The sequence below is a fragment of the Nuphar pumila genome, chromosome 12, assembly GCF_984573655.1.
Source record: "Nuphar pumila chromosome 12, dmNupPumi1.hap1.1, whole genome shotgun sequence".
Taxonomy (NCBI): Eukaryota; Viridiplantae; Streptophyta; class Magnoliopsida; order Nymphaeales; family Nymphaeaceae; genus Nuphar; species Nuphar pumila.
This window is the reverse complement of record NC_143260.1, coordinates 49,577,246-49,593,194: the sequence shown is the minus strand read 5'-3', so window position 1 is coordinate 49,593,194 and position 15,949 is coordinate 49,577,246. Positions and strand designations below refer to the sequence as shown.

The following is a 15,949-nucleotide window of genomic DNA, read 5'->3' as shown; positions in this document are numbered from 1 at the left end:
CTCAGCCTCCCCAGGACTGGAAACTCTAAGATCTCCATTCTCCAGATGGAAGACCTCAGATCAAAAGTTACACTGTTCTGTATTATGTTTTTATTTAATTCAGTTCTAAAATCTGCAACACCCTATGCGAAAGTGAAGTGTAAAGCTCGCATACACCCCTGCGAGAACTCATATGGGACTCCCGCCCACGAATACCCTGTGAACAGTGTAGTTGTATACCACCATCTTACGTTGTGTAAGTGATGCAGCCAATGTGGAAACAAAACCAACTTTCTTAATAAAGTGCACAAATTACCACACCATATGCATGTACTATCCATGTACAAGTGTCTCTATGACACCCCCTACCTCTTATGCATTCATCCATCGATCATAAATTCATGACAACAATCCATGCATGATATCACATTTTAAAACCCACATTGATCCATATATGCATATGAGACTTTAAACAATACATACTTCCATGTAACATGCCACATATTTCAACAAGCATTCATGATTAAGACAAACAGCAATATACTAACCAAGCTCACATTTAAATATCATGAAATGAAATGCTATCATTCATCCATCCATCAGAATGGTGTAAAATCCCAGCACCTACTATAAGTAGTTAGGCTTGCCACACTCGGCCTTTCGTCCTACTGTCTAAGTAGTCCACACTACTTAGACTGCTGGCTGTACTAGCTAGATGAGAGCATCCAGCACATCCCTTGCTCATATTACTGCATATACACCATAAAAAAAAACAGAGAAGGACACAAACATGCTAATCCCCTCCGGCTGGTGGTCTTTATACAAAGAAACCACCCTTAGCAGCCGACCATGGAGAGACAGTAATGGCATAAAAAAAATGCTAATAATGGCAGTCATCGGTACCCGGACATCTGTTGACAGGGGGTGTCCCCTGCAAATCCTCATAACATTAAAAATGAACAACATCTTAAAGTGCATTATGTACTTGTTTTAGATTTAAAGCATGCAAAATGTATACTTAAATTATTTCAGAAACATCGGCTTAAGAGTGTCACTATAAAACCCCAACTATCACCATTGCTATCATGAACTGCAAATTGAAATTTAAGAGTTATTTTGATACACTCCTAACTGGTTGAGTCCAACCCTCAATACCTTAACACAATTCGGAGAAATCATAGACTTCAGCAGACCCATGATAAAAAAATGACACTTCGCAGCCCTGAAGTTATGGTGAACCGAGCTGCAAATATGAGGCTCCCTCATACATACACCAAATTTAACCCACTGTTGCAACTTATTATAAAGCCCATGATCAAGACTATTGTAATCAAATGAAAACTGTAAAAAGATGCTACGCATAAAGTAACTTATCATTCATGATTTTAGTTCTATCAACACCCCTGTACAGGAGAAATCAGATTTTCTTTACGGGAATCGTGTTTTCCCCAAAATCGACAGATGAAACCCTAGATTAGGCAAATCAGGTGCTTCCACACTGATTCCCTAAATCACTACACACCAAACCCACAATCGGTGTAGAGCACGCATGTAAAATCAGGGATTTATATTGACAAGATAAACCCTCATTGCTGTCCGAGTAGGGCTTCCCCTATAACCCCTCACATGGAAGATCCGAAACCCCAATCTCACCGATTTGGGGTTTTAGGTTTAGGGCTAATGTAAACCCCCAAACCCTACCCTCAAACCCTCATACAAGATCGAACCCACATTCGATCCCTCACCCATTTCCGAGAATAGCCGTACCTTTTTACGGTGATTTCCGGCGGCTGGTGGCTTCCGGCGTGAAGAGGTGCAGGCCGATCGTGTTCCCCCCCTACTGCCGTGAGGGAAGATCTTCGCAAGCCTTGACAGGTGCAGAGGGTCGAAGCTCCTGCCGTGAAGGGCTCCTTCCTCCACTGTGTGCGCACCGGTCGTGAGAGGGAGGGAGGTCGAGTGGGGGAAACAAAAACCTGGATGTGGGGGCTTCCCCTCCTTTTTAAATGCCGAGCTCCCCCCTTTCCACCTCCTTCCGGGAAAAGAGGGGTTGGTTACGTTCGGCGTAACCTCCCCCTTTCACCTTTCTCGCCTTCTTGAAATGCAAGAATCGTGCTTGAGGCACGATTCTTGATTTTTGTTTCATAAGGCTTGCACTCGGATCCGGGTCCAAACCCTGCGACCCGTAACACCCGATCCAACATGTGCATGGATCCGGGTCTTTCTGGGCTAATGGATCCTCAGTTGGATCCTTGCGGGTCCAACTGTGGATCCGACCCTAATACCTCAGCATTTTCCTAATTAGATTTATTATAAAAATCCTAATTTTACACCTATTTATTGATTCCTTTATGGGTCCGGATATCGGGTCCTAGACCCAAATCGACTAAATATGCCCTAATTCTTCCGGATATTACAGAAACCCAACAACACAATCTCGCAAAGGAAGTGATGCAACAAAAATCTAGCGATGGTGTAGGTTCCTCAGTAGAACCCTCGCCCAATCCATGGACATGCCCCTAAATAGGGTTATTCGAGTTGTATCAGAAACGCAAACCGGAGTAGCAAAAACCCTATTCTCAAATACATCGATTTGGGAGACTTGGCTATTATTTCGTAATCAAAAGACTAAAACTTTACTTTGGAAAACTGTTTATTTGGAAAGCTGGACTCATGAAAAGAAATCCTTTTTAAGGATTTTAGTGCTCACGCACAAACCCGTATCTTTTGAAAATGAGCATACTTGGAATGTGCTAACCAAACGCCTTACTTTGGAACATGATTTTGTCTTTCAAACTGAGTACGACATTGGGCAACTCGCACGAGGCAAGATCGTCACAGATCTCTCATTTGTTTATCGCAGTATCTATATGCTACGCATACCTCGTGATACTGGTCTTGATAAACGAGATAAGGGTATTCCAAAGGACCAAACCAAAACACAAGTTTGTATCCCTAAATTGGGATCATCTGAGTCGTATCGATTACACGAACCGGAGTTGTAAAACACGTCCTCCAAATACATCGACTTGGGAGATCTAGCCGTTATCTCGCAAAAGACTCAAAATTTGCTTTATAAAACATATACATTTCGAAAATAGGTTTGCACCTAAGTATCACCCTTTTTGAAGGATCAAAGTGCATAAGTGTGCATCGTGTCTTTTAAAAACAAATGAACGAAATGGAATACACTCAAAGTTGTACTTAAGTGCAAGTCAGCAAAAAGCGAGTTCGTGTCCAATAAAGTGCGACGTAAGACGCAATTGATCCCTAAAGTGCAAAATTGCGTGTCGAGTGCAAAACCTTGTAAGTAGTGCATAAAGTATGAAACCGTACCTTGGCTAAAGAACTATCCAAGCAAGTGAATACGCGAGGTAGTGTACGAAGTACGAAACTGCACCTCGACTAATCAAACAAGCAAGTAAATACACAAGGCAGTGCACGATGTTCGAAACTGCACCCTAGCTAAACAAACGAGCAAGTAAATGTATAAGGCAGAAAGAAAAACCTAGGCACACTAACCGTGGTGGCAAAATAAATACAGAAAAGAAAATATAGAAAAATAAGAGCGAAAGTAAAAGCCTGAGCATATAAAGCGCGACGGCAAAGTAAAGACAAGAAAGTAAAGACAGAAAGTAAATGCGAAAATAAAAGACTGGGCACATAAAGCGCGACGGCAACAAAAAGCAATAAGGACAGAAAAGTAAAAGGACAAGGACCGCGAAACCGCGTCCTTAAGTTAAATGTGTACATATATAAATATACGTATACATATTGTCCTTCATCCTTCCTTTTCTCATTTTAAGTTTTAATTGTTTAATTTAAGTTCGTTCATTGTTCTTTACGCACCTTTCCCCTACCTTGAGGGGTTTCAGGGTTTCACTTGTCTCGAGTGTACGAGATAAAGGTCTCGGGCCGCGAGGCACGAGAGGACTCCGCTACGCAAATCTGCGAAGGTACAACATGTTAGTGCACAAAAAGTAAAATAAAATAAAAGAAGAAGGGGCAGGGGTTGTGTCCCAAGATCTAGATTGGGTAAAGTATAGGATATAGTTCAACTACTAGACTGAGATTTAGTTATTGAAACTAGATCCCAACCAAACCAGACCCAAGGTCTGGTTGGGAATTATTGGGCCAGATCTGGATCTTGGCCCAAGATCTAGATTTGTACCCATGTTCTCAAAACCAGCCCCATGCGTATGTTATAAATCCACTGATTTGCGCCCCATAGGTAGAGCTCCCTTCACAAGTGTTGAGTGTTACCCAACACTTGTGAAGGGTAGCACCCTCACATGGCCCATTTGGTGTTGCCATTTGACCACACCAAAAGGGTCTCTCCTCCCCTATATAAATGGCCCAAGTGATAAGACATGCTTAGGTGTGATTGGATCTGGATCTGGATCTAGATCCAATCCAGATCCATGTGTTTGATATTATAATCATGTTTTTACATTATGTAATGGCATGTTATAATTTTATTTGTATTTTAAAGGCTTATGTCTAATGGATATTGTAGAAGTTTCGATGAGATGCACAGGAACCTAGGCAGAGAGAGAGAGAGACGGCTGTGAAATGAGAAAACTCGTTAACTTTGATTAGGGATAATCTCTATGTTAAATAGAGAGAGGCCAAAAATAAAAATTACATACGAGTCCCTCATTAAGCGCAACGGCAACAAAAAGCAATAAGGACAGAAAAGTAAAAGAACAAGGACCGCGAAACCGCGTCCTTAAGTTAAATGCGTACATATATAAATATACGTATACATATTGTCCTTCATCCTTCCTTTTCTCATTTTAAGTTTTAATTGTTTAATTTAAGTTCGTTCATTGTTCTTTACGCACCTTTCCCCTACCTTGAGGGGTTTCAGGGTTGCACTCGTCTCGAGTGTACGAGATAAAGGTCTCGGGCCGCGAGGCACGAGAGGACTCCGCTACGCAAATCTGCGAAGGTACAACATGTTAGTGCACAAAAAGTAAAATAAAATAAAAGAAGGGGCAGGGGTTGTGTCCCAAGATCTAGATTGGGTAAAGTATAGGATATAGTTCAACTACTAGACTGAGATTTAGTTATTGAAACTAGATCCCAACCAAACCAGACCCAAGGTCTGGTTGGGAATTATTGGGCCAGATCTGGATCTTGGCCCAAGATCTAGATTTGTACCCATGTTCTCAAAACCAGCCCCATGCGTATGTTATAAATCCACTGATTTGCGCCCCATAGGTAGAGCTCCCTTCACAAGTGTTGAGTGTTACCCAACACTTGTGAAGGGTAGCACCCTCACATGGCCCATTTGGTGTTGCCATTTGACCACACCAAAAGGGTCTCTCCTCCCCTATATAAAGGGCCCAAGTGATAAGACATGCTTAGGTGTGATTGGATCTGGATCTGGATCTAGATCCAATCCAGATCCATGTGTTTGATATTATAATCATGTTTTTACATTGTGTAATGGCATGTTATAATTTTATTTGTATTTTAAAGGCTTATGTCTAATGGATATTGTAGAAGTTTCGATGAGATGCACAGGAACCTAGGCAGAGAGAGAGAGAGATGGCTGTGAAATGAGAAAACTCGTTAACTTTGATTAGGGATAATCTCTATGTTAAATAGAGAGAGGCCAAAAATAAAAATTACATACGAGTCCCTCATTAAACAAGAAATATCAAATAACCTACTTTTAAGAAACCTTAAACTTAAAACCTCTTTAATCTCAACACTCCCCCTCAAGCTGGAGCATAGATATCGATCATGCTCAGGTTGTCACAACATTTTGAGAAATTTGGTCTAGCAAGAGGCTTTGTAAACATATCTGCAACTTGGTCCTCAGACTTTAGATATTTGGTAGTGATATGACCAGCTTGAACCATATCTCTTACATAGTGGCAATCAACCTCAATATGCTTTGTCCTCTCATGAAAGACAGGATTGTTCGCTATATATGTGGCGGCTTTGTTATCACACATCATGGTCATAGGAGAGGAAACCTTCACCTGAAGATCATTCAGAACCGTACAAACCCACATTAATTCAGTAGTTGTTTGGGTCATAGCCCTATATTCTAATTTTGCACTAGACCTAGCAACCACATTTTGCTTCTTACTTCTCCATGAAATTAGGTTATCTCCCAAAAACACACAGAATCTTGTTGTAGATTTTCTATCCACTACAGATCCTGCATAGTCAGCATCAGAGTAAGCCACTATATCCAGAGTTCCACCTTTCTTGAATAATAACCCTTTTCCAGGAGAGGATTTTAAATACCTGAGAATCATTATAGCTGCATTCCAGTGTACCTCAGTTGGTTTGTCCATAAATTTGCTAACTTTGCTTACTGCTAAAGCAATATTCGGCCTGGTCACAGTTACATATAGTAGCTTCCCTACTAGTGAGCGATAGCTTTTGCTGTCAACGGGTTTCGACCCTTCTTCAAACAACTGAACTTTATGGTCTATGGGGATATTAGTTGGTTTAGCTCCCAGCATTCCAGTTTCCTTTAATAAGTCAAGAACATACTTCCGTTGGGACAAAACCATCCCTTCACGACTCCTGACAACTTCTATACCCAGAAAATATCTAAGTGAGCCAAGGTCTTTTGTAACAAAGTGTTTTTGAAGATGAGCCTTTGTGGTTTCAATATCTTTCACATCATCTCCTGTAAGAATGATGTCATCCACATATACCACCATAACAACTATGCCTGAGTTGGTTTTCTTAATAAATAATGTATGGTCTGTTGCTGACCTATTATGCACGGGGACTTTGTTTCAAGCCATATATTGCCTTTCTCAATCTACACACCTTCTGACACTCCCCTCAACCTCGAAGCCAGAAGGTTGTTGCATGTAAACTGTTTCAGATAGATCCCCATATAGAAATGCATTTTTCACATCTAATTGACACAAACTCCCATGATAAACAGCTACTGAGAGAACAAGACGAATGGTGCCCATCCGTGCAACAGGAGAAAAGGTTTCAAAGAAATCAATATCATAGGTCTGAGTATACCCTTTTGCTACTAGTCTGGCCTTGTACCTTTCAATAGAACCATCCGATTTGTACTTTATTGTATATACCCATTTGCATCCAATAATGTCAGCATCCACTAGGGAATCAACTAGATCCCTTGTATGCTGAGACAATAAAGCATCCATTTCTTCTTGCATAGCCAGCTTCTACCTGTTATCTAGCTCTGCCTGTTGATAGTTCAGAGGAATAGTTTCAGCAGATAAGGCTGAAATAAAAGTTTTCATTTGATTTCCAATTATGACATCGGACACAAAATGAGATATGGGATATAAGGTACATTGTCGAGTCCCCTTTCGTAGAGCGATGGCCTGTTATCATCATCATGAAGATCACTGTTGTCAGTAGTACTTACCTTAGGAGAAGAAGAAGATGAAGGCACCGGAGGAGGTGGAGTTTTATGCACATATACCAATGGAGGATTATTAAATCGTAAAGAAGATGAAGTTATGTTCGGTAATGAGGGCACAAACTCCAAAGGAAAAGGAGGTATAGGTAATGGAAAAAACTCAGTTGGATCAACTTGCATCTGGGAACCAGTACTAGAGTAATATGGAATGGATTCCAAGAAAGATACATCCGCACTGACATACTCTCGGCGAGAAATTGGATCATAACATCGATATCCTTTTTTATTGTTTGGATAACCTATAAATATGCATTTTGTAGCTTGAGCAGCTAGTTTATCACGGTCAGGGCCAAGTTTGTGTACAAAGCAAACACATCCAAATATTTTAGGTGAGAAAGAGAAGAGTGGGGCATTAGGTTTTAGGATATGTAATGGAATTTGATCTCCCACAGAAGATGAAGGCATGCGATTGATCAGATAACAAGCAGTGATAATAGCATCACCCCAATATACCGCAGGAACATTGGATTGTATCATAAGGGTCCGTGCAACATCAAGTAGGTGCCTGTGTTTTCGCTCAGCCACACCATTTTGCTGAGATGAATAGGCACAGGTAGTTTGGGGTTGGATGCCATGATCTTGGTAAAATTGTAACAGGACTTTTGATTTAAACTCAAGGACATTATCAGTGCGAACAATCTTGACAACAGATTCAAACTGAGTTTTTATTTCTAGAATTAAGGATTTGATAATACTTGGAACTTCAGATCTTTCTTTTATTAAGAACACCCACGACAACTTAGAAAAGTCATCAACAATAACAAGATAATATCGACACTGAGTCCTAGTAGGAATTTTACTAGGACCCCATACATCTGCATGAAGAAGTTCAAAAACTTTATGACTTGACTGACTCTGACTCGAAGGAAACGAACTTCGATGATGCTTGCCCAACTGACATGCTTCACACTGCAATGATGTAGTAAAAGGAATTTGAGAAAAGACATAACGAAGCTTTGACAATGAAGGATGACCAAGACGACGATGCCACTGAACAGGACTGGAGTAGTGGTCCACTGCAGCATAAACATTACCCACTAGATGATGTAGGTAGTAGACTCCATTTTCTTCATAGCCTCCACCAATCTTCTTCCCCGTCAATAAATCCTGAAAATGACAACCCATCGGATCAAATATCACTCTATAGTTTAGTTCTTTAGTAAGACAACTAACAGAGAGTAAACTTTGAGGAAAATTTGGAGCATGCAGAACATTTTTCAACTATAAGAAGGAGGATATAGAAACATTTCCCTGACCAACAATTGGTGAGGAACTCCCATCGGCTAATAAGACTCCTCGATGAACATTAATATCCTTTAGATCTGAAAAGAACAACGAATTTCCACACGAATGTCTGGATACACCAGAGTCAATAATTCACTTACTATCATTCCTTGTTGAGTAGGCAACACCAACTACAGGAGAGGAGGAGCTCGAAGGGCGAAGAGCTATCAGCTCATCATATTCTGCTCGACTGAGGGTGATATTGTCACTTGTAGAGGTATTCTCATGTGCATTTGTTACTTCTAGTGTAGTAACATTTGCTTTTGGAGCATTTGACTTTGATGAAGAAAAAGGTCGGCCATGCTTATCCTAGCAGCGATCTTCTAAATGTCCCGATTTTCCACAGAATGTACATTGAAGTTTTCCTTTGCCTCCTATACCTCTGCCATGACCTCATCCTCTGATATTCTGAATATTTCCACGCCCATAACCAGATGAGACAGCGAGAGCAGATGACTGGGACACATGATGAGATTGTGGAAGAGGATGAGATTGTGGAAGAGAGATCGCAAGTCTACTCAGACGATTGTATGCATCAGCAAGAGTAGGTACATCGGATCTAGTCAGCATTTGGACTTTTGCAACAGAGAATTCGGAAGATAAACCAGTGAGAAACCGAGCAACCATAGTCTGTTCTTGATGAACCTTGTGTTTCGAACAACAAAGAGGTCTGTGAGCGTTGAGTCTTTCAAACGCAGCTTTGACGGAGGCATAGTACTGGGCCAAGGTCTGATCTCCCTGCTGTAAATTATATATTTCATGTTCGACTTGCAAGATACGACTCACATTAGTCTCTTGTGAGTACATATCTCGAAGATTTCCCCACATCTGTTTAGCTTTATTATAGTAAATTAGACCATCTGCAATATGAGGTTCGACACTATTCATGATCCATGACATAACAATGTCATTATCTTCATCCAAAGTAATATATTTTCCCACCTTTTCATTTGGTTCATTTTCCAACAAAATATGTTTTCTACGATGTCCAAATACCGACATCATAAACGTTCTGGACCACTTGGCATAATTTGTTTCATTCAATCTCACAGAAGAACCATACGCAAAGGGGTTTGCAAATGCCTTATATTCCCCAATATTCTCATTTTTGGAATCAAATTTCGAAACATCACCCATAATGAATAATACTTAACAGGGAATGAGATATTTGATGCTAATGCTGCTGCAAAAGGAAACAGATTCACTCTCTTAATCACTTATGATTAAAAAAAAATTAATGTTCATCAACCACAAGCCAACTAACACAGGAGCAACATATTTCATAATCTTGTGTCAGTCAATTTCCACGACCACCCAAAGTTGTTCAACCCACATCAGGGATAAAATCACGTCAGCAAAGAAAAACAATGTATTTCACCCTCATACGACAACTTCTTTCACAACTACACAGGGTTATTTAACCCAAAACAGATATCAGATCAGATCAGGCAATGAGATCTGAAAAAAAAAATGGAACCACGTCGAACTCGGCATCCAGGTTCACGACTACAGAAAAAAAAAACAGCACAGGAAATGAAATCTGAGAAGAACAGAACCATGTCGAACTCGGCATCCAGATTCACAACCAAAGATAATATGAGCATACACAAAAAAAAGTTCAAGGCAACTGCTCCCAGACACAGAAAATTCACGGCAGCTGCTCCCAAACACAGAAATCACGGCAGCTGCTCTCAGACACAGACATCACGACAACTTAAAAAAAATTCCACAACACAGGGGTTACAACAAGAGAACACCTTTCACATCCAGATCCAACACTGCTGCTTATCAATAGGTTTTCCTTACTTCCACAAAACAAACTTTTGTTTCTTTTGCGCACCATTCAACTCTACCATATCCCGATCCTGAAGACACGCAGTCACCGTGTCCCTTAGATCTGATGACAGATCTGGGTCATGACCTTAGTCAGACACCAGATCTGTTATCAGATCTATGCAAAACAAAATAAATGTACACACCTGGTTCCAACTTTTTCTTTTTTTTAGTGTAGATCGATCACGATCGATCACGCTCCCGAGATCTACCGCTTTGATACCATGTAGAAGTTTCGATGAGATGCACAGGAACCTAGGCAGAGAGAGAGAGAGAGAGAGAGAGACGGTTGTGAAATGAGAAAACTCGTTAACTTTGATTAGGGCTAATCTCTATGTTAAATAGAGAGAGGCCAAAAATAAAAATTACATATGAGTCCCTCATTAAACAAGAAATATCAAATAACCTACTTTTAAGAAACCTTAAACTTAAAACCTCTTTAATCTCAACAGATATCAAGTCATATATAAAAGAGATTAGGGCACGCACATAATAGTGTGGTTGTCATTTTTCTGTGTTTCTCTTTCTTTCTCCTCTCTACTTCTTACTGAAAGGTGATTGTGGTGGTTCTCAAATATCTAATATTTGAATTATTTTCATTGTATCAAAGCAAGTCTGTGGATTTTTTCCAAAAGGTATGCCCATAGAGATTTGAAATTTGATCTTCTAGTCAGAAACTCTCTTCCTCTTTATTCTTATTCAGTCTAAGCCCTCTTTTCTTCTTCTTTTCTCATTGTCCTGTTCTCTTTTGAATTCTTTCCTTTAAAATAGCATATAGTTCCTTTTAACGTCAAGTATTCGATCTAAAATTCAAAGTATTTTGACGTCAAATTAGTCGTTCTGCTCTCTTTTGGGTTTCTCTCGTCAAAATAGCCTATATTTCTCTTTGATGTCAAATATTCAATCTAAAACTCAAATTAATTTGACGTCAAATATGTGTTTCGTGTTTTACGAAAATCTTAAACTATAAATCTTGTCTTTTCTGGTATTAAACCAAATTTTATTTTATTCCATCTGTCGATCATTCTGAAATATTACCTTGTGTTGACATCTCTTCATCGTTGGAGTATTATTATTCTTTTTCGTCCTCACGTATATTCAGTCAATTTATATATTGGCAGCGACTTTTCTGTGTTAGCTGGGCCTGATTACATGGATAATATTGTGTCCGGAGAAGTGCCTATTTAAAAAAAAAGGCACATTTTGCATAAATTTTTCTTTCTTCCCTATTTTTTTTTGGCTTAATCTGATTTTGATTGTTTTACGTTAGTAATTGACTGAATTAGTCCTTCTCTTTCCTTGTTTTATTTTTCTTTCTCTTCTCATTTTAATCAATGGACTCTTCTACTTACGTTGGACTCTCTTCAAATTTTTTAAGTCAGTTTGTCTCCGAAAAGCTTAACCATACTAATTTTCTGACTTGGAAGAGACAAATTGTTCCTTTCATAAGGAGCCAAGATTTATTTGGGCATATAGATGGATCGATTCCAGTCCCACCACACTTTATTTCACAAGAAACGAAGAATTGCATCAGTTAGCTATATTTCAAATCTTGAATTTTCAACATGGATCAAGCGAGACCAGGCCTTGGTTGCATATATTACTTCCACGTTATCACAGGAAGTGTTGATATCAATATCAGATGATTGTACGGCTGCACAACTATGGAACAGGCTTGCACAAACATATTCTCATATTTCAGAGGCAAGAGTGTTATTTTTAAAAAGGGAATTTCAAACACTTAGGAAAGGCTCAATGTCCGTCATGGAGTATATAAACAAGGTAAAGTCCATTACAGATCAGCTTGCTATTGTTGAAAGTGCAGTTTCTGACAAGGAAAAGGTACAACAAACTCTTAATGGAGTAGGTCCAGAATATCATGTTCTCTCTACATCCTTGGTCCTACCAGTGTTGCCTAGTTTTGAAGATCTTCAAGCTAAACTTCTTCAGTATGGGATGAGCATAAAGAACATGGCAGAAGGTGGTGAACATACAAATGCCCATAGTGTCCTGGCCTCATACATGTCTCAAGGTGTTGGCCGTGGAGGTAACAATTTTCAACGTGGTAGAGGACGTGGCCGTTTTGGACAAGGAGGTCGTGGCATTCTTCCTACTCCGAACTCACCAGGATATTTTAATATGGGGAGTAAGAGGAGAGTGCCCACATGCTTTTTGTGCAATAGGAAATGACATTTAAGGGTCCTTGTGCACCTTTCTTTTGTTGAGAAAGCATCATTTTGTGTATTGGAAAGATAAGCCACCGGATTGACTCCCATCTTTGGGATGATCCCTTAGTTTTCATATGCGCTAGGGGGAGCCTAGGCGGTACCCAAAATAAAAGAAAATAAATAAAACATAAAAAAATATAATAAGAAACATGTATACAACATAAAATCAATCAATAATAAGCAATAGACAGATAATATGTCGTTGAACACTGTAAAACAATTATATTACATAACCTTAACCTTCTCAAAACAAATTAAGAATAAACAAACAATAGACAAATAATGTCTTCTTATTCTTCTCAACAATAGACATAATACAAGCAATAGACAAATAACATGTCTTCTCTTTCTTATTCTTCTCCTCCTCGAAGAAAAAAATAAATGATGTCTCCAAAAAAAAACTTCAAAAAAAAAAGCCTAGGCTTCAAAATAGGGCCCCACCGCCCAGACCTGGTCGCCCAGGCAGTGCCTAGGTCGCCTATGCCGCCTAGGCGCTGCCTTTGACAACTAAGGATGATCGATGTAATTTTTTTATGATTGATTAATAGATTTCAGAGCAATTCTCCAGCGTTTCCATTAAAAAAAATGTGAGTGATATCTTCTGTATGTTCATAAGTAGTAGTATTAAACAGTCCTTTCATCATTTTGTGTATTGGAAAGATAAGCCACCGGATTGACTCCCATCTTTGGGATGATCCCTTAGTTTTCATATGCGCTAGGGGGAGCCTAGGCGGTACCCAAAATAAAAGAAAATAAATAAAACATAAAAAAATATAATAAGAAACATGTATACAACATAAAATCAATCAATAATAAGCAATAGACAGATAATATGTCGTTGAACACTGTAAAACAATTATATTACATAACCTTAACCTTCTCAAAACAAATTAAGAATAAACAAACAATAGACAAATAATGTCTTCTTATTCTTCTCAACAATAGACATAATACAAGCAATAGACAAATAACATGTCTTCTCTTTCTTATTCTTCTCCTCGAAGAAAAAAATAAATGATGTCTCCAAAAAAAAACTTCAAAAAAAAAAGCCTAGGCTTCAAAATAGGGCCCCACCGCCCAGACCTGGTCGCCCAGGCAGTGCCTAGGTCGCCTATGCCGCCTAGGTGCTGCCTTTGACAACTAAGGATGATTGATTAATAGATTTCAGAGCAATTCTCCAGCGTTTCCATTAAAAAAAATGTGAGTGATATCTTCTGTATGTTCATAAGTAGTAGTATTAAACAGTCCTTTTTTCTGTTGTAGCAGTAGCGGAATCATGGAAACTCTTTGTTTTGGATACTTTAAATTATCCTAAATAATACAAATTTACAGGAGAGCAGACATGAAGTGATGTTGGATTTAATTTTTGTTGTGCAAATGAATATCCAACTTTTCTGACATAAAGAATAAATATCTTGTTCATACTTTCTAGGTGGGAACTGCAGAGTCTTTGGTTTTTGTTACATAGCTTAAGATTGCTTTTGCCTGCAATTTTCCTGTTGATGGTTTTAAGCATTTGTCAAAATGGTGTATTTTCAGATTTCACTGTTTCAATGATAGATTTGGTTTCATCAAGGTTTTTATTGATGGGTACGGCATTTGCTAAATTTGTTGCACTTGAACCTGGTTGCAGGCTGTACAGTTTAAAAGAAAAGGAAAGAAGAAAGGGCTCTTTTTCAACAAATAAGCCTAATGGTAATTCATCAGATGTGCTGCTTATAACGAGTATACACTATACATAGTCCTCAAGTAAATTCTTTGGGGATTTCTTCCCATTGTTTGTTTTAAATTGTATATATTTTTGTATTATCTGACATTGTAATTTAATATTGGACCCTGTAATATATCATTTTTTACCTGTGTAATTTAAGGTTCCAGGATCAAACTTGCCTTTTCCTTGTCGCCCCTGCTGACTAATGTCTGCAAGCTTATGTGCATTGATCATGCCCTTGTTTTCTTTCCTAGCGAGTGTTTGGTGACTTCAAAATAGTCTCTTATATTTTCTTCAGCGGTTTGCAATTGAAAAGTTCTCTTTGCTTGCCTAAACATAATCGCATGATCACGTGCTTGTGGGCAACGCATTATCAGTGACCATAGCGCATTCTAATAGATATGTCATTTGCTACCCAAGCACTCAGTGCAGATGCCGGTCAGCGTAGCCAGTCACTAACACGTACATTGACGCACGCTAAAGATATACTTCGCTGGCATAAAATTTGCATCAGGGATGGTTTTTTACTGATGCAAATCAACATCAGGAACATTATTGATACAATTGTTTGCCGACTTATTAGCAGAATTTTGCTGTCAATATTGCCTCTTTATTGGCGCAAATATGTCACTAATGTTGCTTTATTGACAATGCTTTGTGCCAGTAAATGTTCTTTAAGGGCGTGTTTAATGGTATGTCCAGCTTTGGATGCCACGTCCATCAAACACTGGACTTGACGAACACTCTTCTGCCACCTTTGTGAACAGTGAACCCACCCACCTACCCCGTTACTCTGGGAACAGGGATGGTGGTAACACCCCTTAAAAAAAAGAAACTTGGGTGAAGGGGGTCTAACACCGACTCTCTCCCTCTCTCATCCTTCTTTTTCTTCTTTTCTCCATCTTTGATAAGGGCTTTAATTAAGAAATTTTGTTTATTAGGACTTTAAATCAAATTCCTTAAATTAGGTTTTTTTATATTTAGTTTGATTAGGTTTTTTATTATGGATTTTTTCTTTGAATTGCATTGATTATTGCTTTAAATGAAAAATCTTTAATTAAGGATTTTTTATATTTATTTTGATTAGGGCTTTCTTTTGATTTGATTAGGGATTTTTTCTTTGATTTTTTTTATTAGGGCTTTGAATCGGATTTTTGAATTTGAAATTTTGATATTTAATTTGATTAGGGTTTTTTTTTCTTTAGTTTTCTTTTATTAGGGCTTTGAATTGAATTTCCTTAATTATAACATCTTATAGTTAATTTGATTAGAGTTTTTTTTGTATTTGATTAGGGTTGTTTTTTTTATTTTTTATTAGAGTCTGAATTAGGGATGATTATATTTAATTTTATGATTTATTTATAGTTTTTTTTATTTTATTGTTTATTTTTTTTGTAATTTATGTTTTTTTGGTTTATTTATTTATGATTTATTTTGTTCATTTTATTGTTTTATGATTTATTGCATTTGTATATAAAAATA

The 15,949-nt window shown here is 38.4% G+C and overlaps 1 protein-coding gene across 2 annotated transcripts in view; it reads left to right on the top strand.

Annotated features, from left to right (window-relative positions):
* LOC149820888 (uncharacterized) overlaps positions 1-14,594 on the top strand; it is a 200,285-nt gene extending 185,691 nt beyond the window's left edge. For both annotated transcript variants that reach the window (XM_089982560.1, XM_089982559.1), the window contains one exon: positions 14,390-14,594. In XM_089982560.1, the coding sequence (XP_089838686.1) occupies positions 14,390-14,443 (54 nt within the window). In that variant the 3' untranslated portion in view covers positions 14,444-14,594. The remainder of the gene's footprint in view (positions 1-14,389) is intronic.
* The last annotated feature ends 1,355 nt before the right edge of the window (positions 14,595-15,949 follow it).